The following is an 18229-nucleotide window of genomic DNA, read 5'->3' as shown; positions in this document are numbered from 1 at the left end:
CATAGGAGAGAAAGACAAGTACGGAACGTAGGAGAAAAAGGGAACACAGAGGACGTGGGTTAGAAGAAGAACCCTGCCTAGAAGTTCTAAGCGCAAGGCCGGGGCCCGGTCCCCGAGGTTGTATGGACACTAATGGTTCTGCAGCAGACACCGGTGGAGTAGTGGGCTGTAAATGCACTACTCCCATCTAAGACTGGAGGGCACAACAGCAATACGGATAGAGAGCCGGGACTTATGAGTAGAGAGTCCCCGAAGCAAGCTACAGCTGTCTGCCGTGCAAGTAGAGTTCTTGGGAACATCTGTCAGGAGGCACTCCAGTGTAACTCAGTACTAGGAGATCTTCACACTTAAAGGCGCTATAGAGGAGACGTTCAGAAAAGGCCCATAAGTTGGCGGAGCGTGGAAGGGAGCATTCCATCTTGCCTAGACGTTGACTGAGTCCCTGACCCAGAGGACACGGCACAGAAGCGGGCACTACAGACTGAGTAAAGCTTTGGAACTACATGCCCTGGTGTCCTCCATTCATTCCTGCATCCGTCCGCCTGGCACTGCTACATCCCCTGCGCCGGACACTACGCCATCTAAGTGTCTCCACATCTACACTGCCCTGGGACAACAGCCCTGCCTGTGGAGGGCTATACCATCATTGCTGCACCACACCATCTGTCCCAGAGGATCTGTCTGCAGCGTCGGCTTAACACCTCCCTTGCCGAACACCACAGGTGGCGTCACGAACTATTCATCTAACTACATTCCACAACAACATTTCCCCCATTGATTTGGGCGCCCAGGGCCACGGTCCGGGTCACCGCCGCTGTGACACGTCCCGCTGATACCGGCCCGGTACCGAGTACCCCGCGGCCCTGGAAGGGCGACCTATAATGATGCTGTTACATTGAAGGAATACTGGCATCATATAGGATCAATGTACCTTCTATCTCTTCTGTGTTGCTCAATGTGCTCATATGGTCCCTACAAGACAAGGTCCAGTCTTTCTAGCCAAATTTTGCTTTTATGATAGAGAACATTAATGGTGCAGTGAGGCCAAGTATGAATTTCTGTACATTAGCAACAAAGTTTCCCTTTATTCTGACTTTTCAATTTCTTTTAAAACCAAATTCAAAGTGGAATGCAATAAACTACACAAAAACATTACACCTGTACCATGATGGAGTGCTAAGCTGTGAGTAGTTGATGGCTGTAATACACTTTTATTCACCCCTATTGGAGATGTATTGGCATGGCTCAAGCCCTGGTTTCATAGCCTGTTGCAAAATCACAAACTCCATTATGTTTTCGATGCTAAATATTCAGATTACTATAATGGAGAACATGAATACCTTCTCTACTCTTCTAGTCAGAACTTATGACAGCTCCAATGGTCCATCATAAATGAGTAGAGAAAATTCAAAAACATAAGAAACAAGAGTAGTCAGTAAAGAGGCCATGCGTAAAGTGAGCGCTTCATCTGCGGATGGTACCCAGGGTCAGGAGGAGAGGAGACTCTCCTCCATGCCCTGGGTACCATATTCCTGTAAAAAATAGAATTAAAATAAAAAATAGTGATATACTTACCCTCTGTCGGCCCCCAGAGTCCTCCCGCCTCTCAGCCACGCTGCCTGCATCTTCCGTTCCCAGGGATGCATTGCGCGAATCACCTGACATGACTTTGAGGTCTCATGAGAGTGATGTCACAAAGGACCTTCGCGCAAAACATCCCTGGGAACGGAACGTACCAGGAGCGCGGCCAAGGATATCAGGGGCCGTCAGAAGGTGAGAATACCATATTTTTAATTTTATTATTTTTAACATTCTATCTTTTACTATTGACTCTGCATAGGCAGCATCAATAGTAAAAAGTTGGTCACACTTGTCTAGCACTATGCTTGACAAGTGTGACCAACCTGTCAATCACTTTTCCAAGCGATGCTTCAAATAGTTTTGAAAGCGCAAAGCATTCTGCAAGCTAAAAACGCTTGTGTTTTGCGGGAAAACTCATGCGAATTCTGCATGCATTTCACTCATGGCAGGGAGTTGCGGAAATGCTGCTGACATTTCTGCAGCATTTCTGCAACGTGGGCACTTAGCCTAAGTTGTTCACTGGGTTCTTCTTACTATAGCAATGCCAAGTACATAGATACTAAATGTGGTTTGTGCACAATGCAAGGCTCACAAGCAAGGGGGGGGATTTTACTTTGGGAGAGCAGATATTCCTGGATTGGTTTATGGAAGACATGTTGCTTTTCAAGAGCCTTTGAGACACTAAATATGTGGAAACCTCTGTTTTTTCATTGAGAGATGATGGACCCTAGCAGGGGCTTGTTTTTTACTGGATGACTAGACATTTTTTGGGGGGGGCTTTGTATTACAATATTTAGGAGGTCAAGTGAACAAATAGCTTATCTCCATGCTTTACTGGTTTATGCTATGAGGTGTTCTATAAGCCTGTGAACTGTCCTTATGTGAATAATTGAATTTTACTACATAACTTGCCATTTCTATAGATGTTTAAGGTAGAAATGTTCAAAAATATAAATTTCAAGGATATTTTATTAAAAATTCTATTTGTTTTTATTCTTGTCAGATTATTGTACCAGGAGATCAGAGAGACAACTGACATCTTCAATTTTTAAATCAGATGACCTTGAGATCACACAGGATACAATTGAAGTGAATACCATTACTCTAGAAATACCATCACTTTACAGAAAAGATCCTGGTCCTGTGAAAGAAGTCCTACCTTCTGATTCATTACAGACTACTAATAAAAATAAAAGTTACAAAAGAGACATTAAAGAACAAACTGCTCTTAAAGCAAAGAAGACATCTTCACAATCAGAATATGGAAATATTTTTCCCCTCGAAACGTCTTTTGTTAAACATCAAAAAATTCACACTGAGGAGAATGGATTTTCTTGTTCTAACTGTGGGAGATATTTTAGCCGGAAATCAGATCTTATTAGACATGAGAGAATTCATACTGGAGAAAAGCCATATTCATGTTCCGAATGTGGGAAATGTTTTATTCTGAAATTTCATCTTGTTAGTCACCAGAGAACTCACACAGGGGAGAAGCCTTTTTCCTGTTCAGAATGTGGGAGAAGTTTTACACAGAAATCAAATCTTATCGCACATCAGACAATTCACACAGGGGAGAAACTATATTTATGTTCGGAATGTGGGAAATATTTTAATCGAAAATCGACTCTTGTTAAGCACCAGAGAATTCACACAGGGGAGAAATCTTTTTCCTGTTCAGAATGTGGGAAATATTTTATCCGGAAAGCAAATCTTGTTAAACACTTAAGAATTCACACAGTTGAGGAGCCTCTTTCCTGTTCAGAATGTGGGAAATATTTTATCCGGAAATCGCATCTTGCTATACACCAGAGAAGTCATACAGGGGAGAAGCCTTTTGCCTGTTTAGAATGTGGGAGAAGTTTTACACAGAAATCAAATCTTATCTCACATCAGAGATATCACACAGGGGAGAAACAATATTTATGTTCAGAATGTGGGAAATATTTTAACCAGAAATCGCATCTTGTTAAGCACCAGAGAATTCACACTGGGGAGAAACCTTTTTCCTGTTCAGAATGTGGGAAATATTTCATCCGGAAATCGCATCTTGTTAAACACCATAGAACTCACACAGGGGAGAAGCCTTTTTCATGTTCAGAATGTGGGAAAAATTTTAACCAGAAATCGATTCTTGTTAAGCACCAGAGACTTCACACAGGCGAAAAGCCTTTTTCATGTTCAGAATGTGGGAAATGTTTTATTCAGAAATGGCACCTTCTTAGACATCAAAAAGCTCACCATCCAATTATTGGCTCTCAAGAACTTTAAAGCCTGGAGCAGGACTTGGGGTTAAGTTATCCTTGTTTATCATGGGAAAATAAGATCTGAGTTCCATCCTTGTCCTTCCCAGAGTGATCACCTACTTCACCCTTTTTCTCTTTGAAAATAAACTGTCTATTGAGAATTATGTGCTCACAAATTCATTGGAGTCCAAAACAACTCAAAAATATTTTCTCTCTCTCCCATGACGGCACCTCGGGAAGAGGGGATCCACCCCACGGGGGCAGGAAACCTACAGATGAAAAGGCTCTCTCCCGCATCAGTTGGTTTCCTGTCCCCATAGGGAACCTACAGACTTACCTTCATTGCGGGATGCCGGGGCCGACCAGTCTGGAGGACGACAGCGGGAGTCACCTGTCCCAGCTGGGGTGGTTACCCGAGGCGCCACCGTTGAGGTCAGCGGGGCCTACAGGGTGTGCGGAGGGGAGTGGTGGCAGAAGCCATTCCAGAAGACCGCCTCTCCCTGGGATAGGGTCCTCCCTCAGATACGTGGGCCTGGACTAGAATTGCGTCCGAGGCAGCCCTGTGTCGGGGCAGGTACCGGGGGCCAGCGGGCGCCAAGATTCCCAAGCGCGCCGGCGGCAGAGAGCAAGACGCGCCAGCCTCGGCGCAAAGTGTTGCTGGGAGCTGTGGACAGCGACACTGCGCACGCGCGGGGCGGAGTGCCGCCTAATGACAGGCGGCGCAAGGCATCTCTGGGAGGCCCGGGAGTGCGCACACACAGGGGGCGGGGCACCACCAGATGACATAGGGCAGCGGCGCAAAGCATCTCTGGGTGCCTGGGGCTCGGCTTAGGGATGCAAAGGCGCAGCATGCCCGGAAAAAATGAACACACCGTCCGCTCGGTTAAAGACTCGCAGGAGGCACAACGCCGGCTGTTCCTGGGAACATGAGTTCTGAGACGCAGGAAGAGCAACAGCTGCTGGACATGTCCTCTGATGTAGGACTCCAGCAGCAACCGCGGCAATTGCCGCAACAGCACCGCAAGAAGGATTCCATGGGGAACCTGTCACAGCGACGTAGCAGCTGCTCGGAGTCCCGACGCAGCAGAGAGTCCGGTGGGACAGGGGTCCCAAAAGACAAGCCTCTTCCAGATTCGGGGCCCCCTTCAAACTCGGTATCCTTCTTTGGTCTGGTGGGTAAGTGAACTACGTGACTGTATATACTGTAACTAGGGCCTGTCTTATAGTGGAAGAAGTGCACGCAAAAGGCCAACCACAAGATTTGCCCACTTTGTAGAGAGGAGCTTCCCACGGCGTGGGGGAAAAGGCTCTGACAACCCTACATTGAGCACACTATGTGCAAGGAATCCCCAAGTTTTGCCTCTGACCTTAGAGCCCAAATTAAACATCAAGTAGAGAACACCTTCAAATCCCTCCAGGGAGAAAGTAAAAGGCATAGGAAGCCTAAAAGCAGGGATCCCGAGTCAGATCACAGTGATAGGGAGAGAGAATCTTCTTCATCAGACAGAGACAGCCCGTCATCCGACTCCTCGTCCTCTGCAGAGGGGGTTCGCAGCTGTTTCCCTATAGAGGAAACGGATGACTTAATAAAGGCAATCAGAACCACTATGGGACTGGTAGACACCAGGCCTAAAAGGACCATTCAGGATGAAATGTTCATTGGGTTAGAGCAGAAGAAGAGATCATTCCCGATGAACGATAAAATTCGGGTACTAATACAGAGGGAGTGGAAAAGACCGGAGAAAAAGGGCCTCCTAACCCCCAAAAGAAGATATCTTCGAAGACCCAAGCTGTTCATTTTGGGACTGTAATGATAAGTAAGATATGACTTCTGGAACCTTCCAGAATCTTCCATTCTCTGAGACTTTGCCTGTCACATAGCTGCAAACCCCCCTTCCTCACCCACAGCTCTGTGAAATCAGATCCCAGTGAGGATTCTTTCCCCTTCCCCCCTTAGCCAGGAAAGGATTTCTTTTGTTGGAAGCACCATGCGGCTGGATACAAGTATGGGTATTATTCAAGAGGCTGAATCTCGAAAACCATATGCGGCAGAGACATGAAAATTACATTTCTGCAAAATGCATCAACCCAGCATTCTGGCCCATAATTTTCACGGTTCCAGCACCCACAGAAACCGAGAGCTGGATTTCTCCTAAACGGTGTGACATAATTACTGCATGTTTGGTCTTCAACTATTGTCTGCGACAGGCTAAAGAGAATGATACCATGTGCATGTTTATACGAGGTACCCTCTGCGAGATATAGTCATAAGTTTTGAAGTCCGAATTGTAACTCCTAGAGCAGGGGGAGGAACAAGCCAGACGGCCCCTTTTATGATAATAATAATAATAATAATCTTTATTTTTGTATAGCGCTAACATATTCCGCAGCGCTTTACAGTTTTGCACACATTTTCATCACTGTCCCCGATGGGGCTCACAATCTAAATAATGTCACAAACCCAAAGCTATATGGTATTCCCTCCCAAAAATCAGTCATTCGAGCTGGAGGTTTGACGCCAAAAGGACCCCAGATGCAGGGCGACGTGTCGCCCTGCCTCCCCACATGGTTAGCCTTAAGACCATCTAAGCAACTGTAAATGTTGAATCTCTATGTTAATCCCTTTTATTTTATATTCGCATTGTACATATCTAGTGTCTCAGCTTTGTAACATCTTTTATCTGTGTAATCACTGCCCGCCTTTTTGGGAATAAATTATAAAACTTATTAGTCTGTCTTCAAGCTCTAAAAGCGAACACGTGCCTTTAAGATAATTGCTACTGAATTGGGTTGGCTTTGAACCCCTCTATTAAGTTTATAACTTAATCAGAGAAACTCTGGAGCTGGTGGCGGCAAAGTGTGATCTGGGCACTGCTGAGAGTGACAGAAGGGAGTTTATAAACTAATTGGGTGGCTGCGGCCAGTATTGTGGGCAGTGCCGGGACAACCAAAATAACCCCCCTGCGATAAATTGTTAGGGCAAGACTAGCTTGCTGTTTTTTATCATATGGTGCCAGCGGTGGGATAACTTAGGTAAGCCCCCTTGTGCCTGTGATAGCCGTGTGTCGGCAGTGCATCGCATCCCTCCGTCCGTGACATAGCGATGGGATCGTGACAGGGACAAAGCGCCCAAGGTGGACGTAGCCATAGCAAAAACCTCAAAAAAATTCTCTGCCGTTTGAGGAGATGGGGACACTGAATGATCCCATGGACAAGAAAGCGGATACGTTCCTGAAGGGTTCCTGGGAGGCAGCCGGGAGCCCTGATGGTGTGGTTGGATCAGTTGGAGGACCAGCTAAAAAACAAAACTCAGAGAGGCGCAATTCTAGACTCCGTCCCATTGATGAGAGGAGCGGTGGCCTTTTTAGCGGATGCATCTGCAGATTCGATCAGACTAACAGCCAGGGCAGCCTCATTCTCAAACACAGCTAGAAGGGCGCTATGGCTCAATTGCTGGACGGGAGACCTGCAAACAAAAACAAAACTTTGCTCCATTCCCTGTGAAGGTGAATTCCTTTTCGGGCCTACACTGGACGATATACTTGACAAAGCGGGGGATAAAAAGAAGTCTTTCCCTAACCCATCCAATTTCCCCTTCAAGCGTTTTCGGAGCAGGAAATTTATCCAGAGAAAGCCACCTAAAAACTCCCAGGATAAGTGAGAAGATAGAAGAGGCAAAGGAAAGGGGTTCATGTTCGGGAAACCAGCAGGCAAGAAGCAACCCCAATGAAGGTGTCTCCCAGTGATCCCACAGAGGCAGTCAGCAGAAGAACAAGCCGCGATTCAACAGGAGATTCAGACCCTGGTGGAGAAATCAGTGTTGCAAGAGGTCCCTCGCCAAGAAAGAGGAGAAGGCTTCTATTCCCCTATCTTCCTGAGGAGGAAGCCAGATGGGACATTCAGGACAATAGTAAACCTGAAAAAATTAATCAAGTGCCTGATAATCCCTCCGTTCAAAATGGAAGCAATAAAATCTGCAGTGAAAATGCTGTTTCCATCCTGTTACATGACTGTACTCGACTTAAAAGACGCGTACTACCACGTCCCCATACACACGCCAATTTCTCAAGATAGTTACTATGGGGGGAGAGACAAAGCACTACCAATTCAAAGCTCTCCCATTAGAGCTGGCCATCGCCCCGAGAGTGTTCACAAAAGTCATAGCAGAGGTCATGGCACATTTAAGGGAGTAGGACGTCCTAATAGTCCCATACTTGGATGACTTCCTAGTAATAGGCAACTCCCCGTCCCACTGCAGGGACCAGTTGAGCAGGACTATGAATTCACTGACCAGTCTAGGTTGGCTGCTAAATCTGCCAAAATCCCGGATGGTTCCGAGCCAAGTACAAGAGTATTTGGGCATAACCACAGATTCCCTCAGGCAAGAGTGTCGTCTCCCGGAAGGGAAAATGCTACACATATAACAAATAGCAACAGGAGCAATAACTCATACAGTAACAACACTGAGGAAGGCCATGTCCCTGCTCAGATCAATGACCGCATGTATGCCAGCTGAGCAGTGGCTCAAGCTCATACAAGGAATCTCCAGTGGGAAACACTAGTGGCAGAAATTTCCCTTCACGGAGATTTAGAAGGGCAGTTAGACATCTCACCCGAAACAGCTCACCACAGTGGTGGACGGAACAATCCAACCTATCCAGGGGGGTCCCTTGGGTAATACCGGTATCTCGAGTCCTTACTACAGACGCAAGTCCCAGCAGGTGGGGGGGCTCACTTGGACAATCAGGTAGCTCAAGGGGTCTGGACAGAGGATGAGAAGGCAGCCTCCTCGAACATGAAGGAGCTGCTAGCGGTAAAACTTGCCCTCCTGTATTTTGTGGACTCCCTCAGGACCCACCACGTAAGGCTGTTTTCAGACAACCGCATGGTAATCTTACTTAAACCATCAGGGGGGTACAAGATCCCGCGCCCTAATGATGGTAGTGACAAGGTCAATTCTCCAGTTTGCAGAGGGAAATCTAGGCTCACTGACAGCACTCCACATAAAAGGGGCAGACAATGTGACGGCAGACTTCCTAAGTCGCACACAGCTGAGACAGGGCGAATGGGAGTTGAACCAGGAAATTTTCAACCAGATCACAAAATCATGGGGAAAACCCGATATAGACCTATTTGTCAACAGGACAAATCGGAAGGTGAAAACCTTCTGTTCCATAGACCCCTCTGGGAACCCAGTAGCCCTGGACGCCCTCATGATCCCCTGGCACTTTCCCCTTGCATATGCGTTTCCATCAATGGCCTTAATTCCATCAGTTCTGAGGAAAATTCGGGATGACAAAGCAAGGGTAATCCTAATAGCCCCCTTCTGGCCAAGAAGAACTTGGTTCTCTTGGTTGAGGAGAATGTCCAACTCCAACCCTTGGGTCCTCCCGGACATTCCGAACTTACTCTCACAGGGCCCAGTGCTGCACCCTCAGGTGGGGAATCTAGATATGACAGCTTGGAATTTGAAAGGGCTCTGTTAACCAACTGAGGTTTCTCCTCAAATTTAGGGTCTACTCTGCTACGGAGTAGGAAACCAGTAACCACTAAATTATACGGGAGGATCTGGAGGAAATTCCTTTCGGTATCAAGGGCAAGACCGAGTGGGAGTATACCTGTATCAAAGATCTTAGAGTTCCTGCAAAAGGGCTTAGAGCAAGGTCTAGCTACCAGCACATTAAAGGTTCAGGTGGCGGACCTTGGGGCCCTATACAACTATGACTTGGCACGGAACCGTTGGGTGGCCAGGTTCATTAAGGCAGCCAGTAGATCCAGACCTATGTCTTCTCTAAACACTCCTCCCTGCCTAATTAAATACCTAGCGGCCACCAGGGAGAGTAGAAAGGATAGGTCTCTTTTTGTTTGCTTCCAGGGGCCAAGAAAGGGGCGAAAGGCATCAAAGAGCACGCTGGCGAAGTGGATAAGAGACGCCATCACCTTGTCATACTCGTCACAGGGTGCGGACATCCCAGACAGAATAACAGCCCATTCTACAAGAGCGGTGTCAACCTCCTGGGTGGAGAGAGCAGGCGTCTCGATTGAGCAGATATGTACAGCTGCCACTTGGTCCTCTCCTTCGACTTTCTTCAACCACTATCGGCTGGACCTAGCCATCTCCTCAGATCTAACCTTTGGTAGAAGGGTGCTGGAGGCAGTGGTTCTCCCCTAATTGATAGTCTCTGCAGTTCTCTCCGTGGTGCCATCATGGGGGAAAGAGTAAAGTGTAGTCACTTACCGTTAACGGTATTTCTCTGAGCCCATGACGGCACAATTATATTCCCTCCCTACACGTGTGGGGTGCATCCCAGCGGTGGAAAGGGAAGAAGCATGAAAGGATACTAGCGCTACAGTTCTCCCTCACCCTTTACACCCCCTCTTCTTCAAGCCCACAACAAATCTCTTCAGGAGTAGGGCATGAATGTCCTCCCACGACCTCTCCTCAGGACCGAATCAATTCCATCCACAAAAGAAAAGTTTTCATCTTGGTGGCCAGAATATTCTCTGCCTTTAAAACGTCTTCAGAGCTGACTGGAGCAGGGCTGGTCCCTTTATCTTGGAAGAAGGGACTGAAAACGACTGGCTTTATGAGGGACGCTTGAAATGAATCCGTTAAGAGTCCAGGAATTAGAGCTTGTAGGCTACAGGATTTATCTGTTGGGAGAACTTCGAACGGGCCAATGAAGCTAGGACTCAATTTATATGAGGGTAGCTTGAGACGGACATACTTACATGACAGCCAAACCTGGACGAAACATCCAGATGCTACTACACAGGTGCTGCCAATGCCATCTTGGTGAAGACAATGTTTGTCTTCTAGCAAAATGACGCCGGCTGCGCCTGCACTGTAGCATCTATCGGATCGCCAATATATGCTACTGCGCATTTTATGTTAGAAACGCGTATATCTGCACAGAGATTTAAGCTTCAGAGACTGGGAGTTCTGTGGAAACTGTTTGGGTAAGAATACAAGGACAGAACAATGGAAAGGACACCATTGTAGGCATTTACTACAGGTCGCCTGTGCAAGCTGAAGATATGGATGAACTCTTTATGCATCAAATGGCCAAGTTCTCCAAAAAATATGACATAGTTGTCATGGGAGATTTCAACTATCCAGACATTTGTTGGGAATCTCTCTCAGGCAAAACTAACAGGTCAAGGAAATTCTTTTCCTCTCTTGCTGACAACTTTATCTTCCAAAAGGTAGGGGAGAAAACAAGGGGAACTGCTACCTTGGATCTAATCCTTATAAACAGGGAGGAAATGGTTGAGGAGGTAAAAGTGGCTGGGACCCTAGGAGGTAGCGACCATGCTATTTTAGAATTTTGGATAACTAGAGGAGGAAGACCTGTGAAGACTCAGACGTCAAGGTTAGATTTCAGAAAGGCAGATTTTAAGGGATTCAGAAAGAGAATTGGAGGGATCCAATGGCTGGATATCCTTAAAGACAAAAATGTCCAGGAAGGATGGGAAATCTTGAAAAATGAAATTCTCAAAGCACAATTGTTAACAATTCCGAAAAGAGGGAAGAATAGGAAGCATTTAAGGAAGCCAGGATGGATGAACACAGAACTTAAGCACATGCTAAAAAGGAAGAAAAAAATGTTTATAAAATGGAAAGAGGGAGGCATATCTAAAGAAGAATATAATGCTGTCTGCAGAACCTGCAGGGAACAAATCAGATTAGCTAAAGCTGACAATGAATTGAGGCTTGCAAGAGATGTCAAAAGCAATAATAAAGGATTTTGGGGATATGTCAAAAGTAAAAGAAAAGTCAAAGATGCTATAGGATTTTTACAGGATGAAAATTATGAAATGGTAAGACAGGATGTTGAGAAGGCCGAACTTTTAAATTCCTATTTTGCATCTGTTTTCTCTCAGAAAGGAAATGTAACATCAACTGTTCTTCACTGTCCTATTAAGGGAATAGAATAATCCAGGATATCTATAAACAGAAAGATAGTGAGGAAACACTTAGCTAACCTAAATGAATTCAAGTTTCCATGTCCAGATGAATTACACCCCAGAGTACTGAAGGAGATAGCAGAAGAAATTTTTGAACCCCTCTCCATAATCTTTGAAAATTCTTGGAGAACAGGAGAAGTCCCAGAAGACTGGAGAAGAGCAAATGTTGTTCCTATCTTCAAAAAGGGGAAGAAGGTGGACCCAGGCAACTATAGGCCGGTGAGTCTGACTTCTATACCAGGAAAGATCTTTGAACAAATTATTAAACAACATGTATGTCAGTACCTGGATAAGAATGAAGTGATTAAACAGAGTCAACATGGGTTTGTAACTAATAAGTCATGTCAGACTAACTTAATTTCCTTCTATGACGGAATCTCTGATTGGGTAGATCATGGAAATGCTGTAGATATAGTATATCTTGACTTCAGCAAAGCATTTGACAAAGTATCTCATACAATCCTTATTGAAAAAATGACTAAGTATGGAATGGACAAGGCAACTGTTAGGTGGATTCATAACTGGCTTAGCGATCGGACACAAAGAGTGGTCGTAAATGGCTGCACATCCAGTTGGAAGAATGTCTCAAGTGGGGTACCACAGGGCTCTGTCCTGGGCCCTGTATTGTTCAACATCTTTATCAATTATTTAGATGAAGGAATTGAGGGTAAACTGATTAAATTTGCTGATGACACAAAGCTAGGAGGGATAGCTAATACTAGAGAAGAGAGCGAGAGGATTCAAAAAGATATAAATAAACTGGAGAAGTGGGCAGCAACTAACAGAATGGTTTTTAACAGGGAAAAATTCAAAGTACTACATCTGGGCAATAAAAATGAAAAAAGCATATACAGAATGGGAGGAATAGGGCTAAGCAACAGCACATGTGAAAAAGACTTGGGTATACTAATAGATCACAGACTGAATATGAGTCAACAGTGTGATGCAGCAGCAAAAAAGGCAAATGCAATTCTAGGATGTATTAACAGAAGCATACAGTCTAGATCACGTGAAGTCATTATTTCCCTCTACTCCTCTTTGGTCAGACTTCATCTGGAATATTGTGTCCAGTTTTGGGCACCACATTTTAAAAAAGACATCAACAAACTGGAGCAAGTTCAGAAAAGAGCGACCAGAATGGTGACCGGTCTGCAAACCCTGTCTTATGAGGAAAGGTTGCAGGATTTGGGATTGTTTAGTTTGCAAAAGAGAAGACTGAGAGTAGACTTAATAGCTGTCTACAAATATCTAAAGGGCTGTCACATTGTAGAAGGATCAACTTTATTCTCATTTGCACAAGGAAAGACTAGAAGCAATGGGATGAAACTGAATGGGAGGAGACACAGATTAGATATTAGAAAAAACTTTTTGACAGAGTGATCAATGAGTGGAACAAGCTGCCACGAGAAGTGGTGAGTTCTCCTTCAATGGAAGTCTTCAAACAGAGGCTGGACAGACATCTGTCTGGGATGATTTAGCGAATCCTGCTTTGAGCAGGGGGTTGGACTAGATGGCCCAGGAGGTCCCTTCCAACTCTACGATTCTTTGATTCTAAGAGCGGCCAGCACCATTTTACCACATAATTTTTTTTTCCAGAATAAATGTATATGGTTAAATAAAATAATTTAATGCACATTAAAGATGTGATAATGCTGCAGAGCCTGCCTGCTGAATGTGATTTTTATTTTCAACACATATATACAGTATGTAAAATAGGGGGCAGGTCACTGAGGGCTCAGCAACTTGTCAGAAGTCATCAGTATGAATATCTAAGCAGAACACCATCTAAAGCCACGCTCAGAGGCCACCATGGAGCACGAGAATCTCATTAACTGTAAATTGCAAATAAAGATTAAACCACCACAAGACGGATTTCATTAACCAAGATATTATTTTAACCAGTATAACGGCGCCAACCTGACAGTGCCTGTAGGTTACTGAGCACAATCCTGCTGACAGGTTCCCTTTAACAAAGTGCTCAGGGCCGTTTTTAGGGGGGGACGGGGGGTGTGATTGCACGGGGCGCCACCCAAGCCAGGGGACGCCTGCCCAGGGCCGCCATCAGGGTTTGACAGCCCTTACTGCTGTATGGGGCCCGATGAATAGCAGTACAGAAGGGGGCCCCGCAGATCAGGGGCCCCGCTCCTGTGCTTACAGTCATCGGGCCCCAAGTGCTGCATGTCATGGGGCGCCAGGTGGGCCCCAAGTGTGCGCTGCGGTCGCTAGTCGGGCCCCAAGTGTGCGCTGCAGCCGGGCCTGCGGTGCACACATCAGCTGAGCCGCCACAGCGGCCGACATCCAAAGCTACAGAAGAGCTGAAGGACCTGTGATGATGTCATCATTACCACAGGCCTTCACCATTGATCAGCCCGCCCCCTGATCACATGATGATGACGTCACCACAGGTCCTTTCAGCTCAGCCTCACACAGCTGCAGCTCCTACTTCAATGCAGGAGCGAGGCCAGGTAAGAAAAAAGTTTTATTTTATTATTGAAAGGGGCAATATGTTTCACTGGCAGAATGGAGACTCGGGGGCAGGACTGGAGACACACAGGGGCAAATATGGAGAAATGGGGGCAGAATGCAGACATGGGGGCAGAATGCAGATATGATGGGACAGAATGCAGACATGGGGCAGAATGCGAGACATGATGGGGCAGAATGCGAGACATGATGGGGCAGAATGCAAGACATGGGGACAGAATGCAGACATGATGGGGCAGAATGCAAGACATGATGGGGCAGAATGCTGGACACGATGGGGCAGAATGCAGATATGGGGGCAGATTGCAAGACATGATGGGGGCAGAATGCAAGACATGGGGCTGAATGCAAGACATGGGAGCAGAATGCAGATATGATGGGGGCAGAATGCAAACATGGGGGCAAAATGTGCCAGTAAGACAGGATGGGGCAGAATGTGACAGTGAGACACAGGAGGGAGCAGAAAGTGAGACACGGAGCTTCACGGGAGTAAAATACCAGCGGAATATCAGCTTCAAGTGTGATTCAAAGTGGGACGTACATCTAAAAGTCCGTCCTGCCAATTTAATTGCTCTTAACCAGTCCTTGTCAGGTATGGCTTTACCGAGGTCTTTTTCCCAAGATATGAAGGGTATATAGATTTTACAAATCTGCTCTTATGTCCCAAGGAATCATATAGGGGTCTCAAACCCATATCTAGGGATGAGGAAGATGAGAGGGTCCTAATAATATCACTATTAACCCTATATGGGAAGTTTAGATATTTCTTTAAAATGTAATGTACCCGGAGATATGAGAAATTGTCTTTAAAGGTCAAGCCAAACCTGTTTTTCAACTGGGCAAAAGGTAAAAGAGAGTGATCTTCAACTATATCGCTTAATACCGTGATCCCGCCCATCTTCCAATGGTACAGGTCAAGGTCCTCTGATAACACCTCCATAAGTTCTAAAGGTGCCTCGAGAGGCAATGCAGGGATGTGTGTCTGAGTGGAGGAGTGAACCTGAAGCCAATTAGACAGGGAGTGCTTAGTCAGTGGAAGGAGGGCCCCCAGGTTCCATGGGTCAACCAGAGCTCCCCATAGCACTGCCCTGAGATCGTGCGAGGGTGTAAAATGTGCCTCTATTTGGGACCACCTACTTGGGGGGTCGCGATTCGACCAGTTCTTCAACCGGCTGAGTTAAGTTGCTTTATAGTAATCGTTCACATTAGGGAGTCCTACCCCCCACTGGCTTTGCACATTGCAACAAATGTCTTGACAACCGAGGCTGCTTTCCTCCCCAGATGAAGGTGTTCAGAAGCTAATGAGACACCTTCGGAGATGATATCGGCACCGTGCGAAATAAATATAACATTTTGGGCAGTAATAACCTCTTAAACAGTGCAATACGACCCACCCAGGAGATTTCAAATTTCTGGAGTCTGCTCATCTCATTCTCAACATCTGCTAGTAGAGGGAGGTGATTGGCTTTGTACAAATTAGTGGAGGATGATGTTACCAACGTTCCCAGGTATGAAATTTGCTCCATCTGCCAGTCCATCCTCATAATGGCCTTAAGGCGTTTCAACTGCGGTAATGGTATGTTAAGGGGTAGAATTTGAGATTTATTCTCATTAATTTTGTAGTAAGATAGGAGGCCAAATTTTTCAATAATCTCTAGAGCTACCGGCAAAGACTCCAGAGGGCGTGCTAACGTCAATATCACCTCATCAGCATACAACGTGATGCAATGAGATTGTTTCCCCACCTCTATGCCCCAGATATCTGTACTTTGTCTGATTGTTTGGGCAAGTGGTTCTAAAGCTAAAATGAACACTAGGTGGGAGAGAGGACACCCCTGACTAGTGCCATTTGTAATGGGGAATGTCTCTGACATGGAATCATTCACAAAAACCCTGGCCGACGGAGCAGAATATAGAGCTTTAATAGCAGTCAGCACCCGACCCCCAAACCCCATACGCTCCAGAACCGAGAAGACAAACGACCATCTCACTCGGTCGAATGCCTTCTCGGCGTCTAAGGCCACTACCACCGCTGGTGTTCCCCTTCTATTTATTACATCTATCAAATCAATTACTTTCCTGGTGTTGTCAGCTGCAGTCCGCCCTTGCACAAAACCAGCCTGGTCTGGGTTAATAAGGGAAGGAAGGATAGGCGCCAGTCTCAGAGCAATACACTTAGCATAAATTTTGACATCAGTATTTAACAATGAAATCGGGCGGACGTTTTGGGGCACCTCCGGTGGCTTTCCCTGTTTTGCGAGTGTGATCACAGTAGCTGTCAGCATTTCTTTTGGGAAGCTCCCTTCATTTGCTGCTAATTGTAGGGTTTTGCATAAGTGTGGGACTAAGGTCTCCTAGCAAGCATTATAGTACAAGTTTGTAAGACTGTCCGGCCCTGGGGCCCTCGCCTCTGGGAGAGAGTTAATCACTTTGGTCAATTCAGTCTCCGTCAAAGGTGCGTTTAAGATTTCTAACTGGTCTGGTGCAAGAGTTGGGAGATTAATGCTTGACAAAAACAGATTTGTATCAGGGGCTGTTGGGCCATGGAGGTCTTCTCTTGGATCTAAGTTATACAAAGAAGCATAGTAATCCTTAAATTTATTGGCGATTTCCCGAGGAGTGTATATCTTAGAATCGGGAGATAAGTTCCTCAAAGAGGGGATCTTAGTTTTAGAAGTTTTAATTTTCACTCTGGATGCTAGCAGTTTACCCGCTTTATTATTTTGAGAGTAGTAATGTGCTTTGGTGATCATAAGATTTTTTTCATAATTGTGTAAGAGTAATTCCCGCAATTCCAGTCGGAGATCACGTAGTTTACATTTGGGCAGGGGATGGGGCTCTTTTATTCATGTATTCCAGTGAACTGATCGATGCTGTAGGGTCTGATAAGCGTTTTTCTCTTTGCTTTTTAAGAATATGGCCTATTTTAATAAAGTGGCCCCTGATAAACGCTTTATGGGCATTCCATACATGGAAGTAATTAGTGACCGGGTCCGCATTGAGCTCAAAGTATTCTTTAAGAGCTACTTTTGTTTGTGCCACTAAATGGGGGGTTTTTAGAATAAAGGGGTTCATCTTCCACGGGGAGTAAAGGGGGCACTCAGATTCTTCCCGAATAGACATCTTTACAGGAAGGCTCAGTGGTTAGCGCTGCAGCAGCGCTGGGGTCCTGGGTTCGAATCCCATCAAGGACAACATCTGCAAGGAGTTTGTATGTTCTTCCCGTGTTTGCGTGGGTTTCCTCCGGGTACTCTGGTTTCCTCCCACATTCCAAAGACATACTGATAGGGAATTTAGATTGTGAGCCCCATTGGGGACAGTGATGATAATGTGTGCAAACTGTAAAGCGCTGCGGAATATGTTAGCGCTATATAAGAATAAAGATTATTATTTATTATCTTTATGGGGGCGTGATCCGACCAAGTTATTACACCTATTTCTGATGAGTTGACAATATTAAGGAGAGACTTGCTAACCAAGAATAGGTTTATCCGGGATTATGAGTGATGTACCTGTGAAAAGTAGGTATAGTCCTTCTCACATGCATGAAGAACCCTCCATATGTCATATAGGTCCTCCTGAAAGGCTAAAGGGGGAGAACAGGCGGCCCCCTGGAGGTTTGGGTGGAAGAGTCCAGAGAATTATCAAAAACACAATTAAAATCCCCACATATGATTACGTGGCCCTGTTTAACCTGATTGATTCTAGGTAATAATTTTTTGATAAATCTAGTCTATGCTTGGTTTGGAGCATAAATGACGGCTATAGTATATAAAACATTATTTATGGTGCCCACTTGTATGAGGTATCGACCTGCAGGGTCAAGTTCTAGATAAGTAGAGGAGAAAGCAACAGACCCCTTGATAGCTAACATCACCCCTCTCTTTTTTTTTCGAGAAATTAGATTGGACCAAGTATGGAAAGAGTCGATGAGACAGTCTGTGGGAGTCTTT

General features: G+C 45.6%; 1 protein-coding gene across 1 annotated transcript in view; it reads left to right on the top strand.

Moving 5' to 3' along the window:
• LOC141052996 (uncharacterized) overlaps window positions 1-18229 on the top strand; it is a 143404-nt gene that overhangs the window by 91861 nt on the left and 33314 nt on the right. The window contains exons 20-23 of the mRNA XM_073550319.1: window positions 2585-3847; window positions 4145-4256; window positions 4714-5000; window positions 17849-17984. Coding sequence (XP_073406420.1) covers window positions 2585-3847; window positions 4145-4256; window positions 4714-5000; window positions 17849-17984 — 1798 coding nt within the window. The remainder of the gene's footprint in view (window positions 1-2584; window positions 3848-4144; window positions 4257-4713; window positions 5001-17848; window positions 17985-18229) is intronic.

The sequence above is a fragment of the Dendrobates tinctorius genome, unplaced genomic scaffold, assembly GCF_039654945.1.
Source record: "Dendrobates tinctorius isolate UK_male_01 unplaced genomic scaffold, ASM3965494v1 ptg000164l, whole genome shotgun sequence".
NCBI lineage: Eukaryota > Metazoa > Chordata > Amphibia > Anura > Dendrobatidae > Dendrobates > Dendrobates tinctorius.
This window is presented reverse-complemented; position numbering and strand designations above follow the sequence as displayed.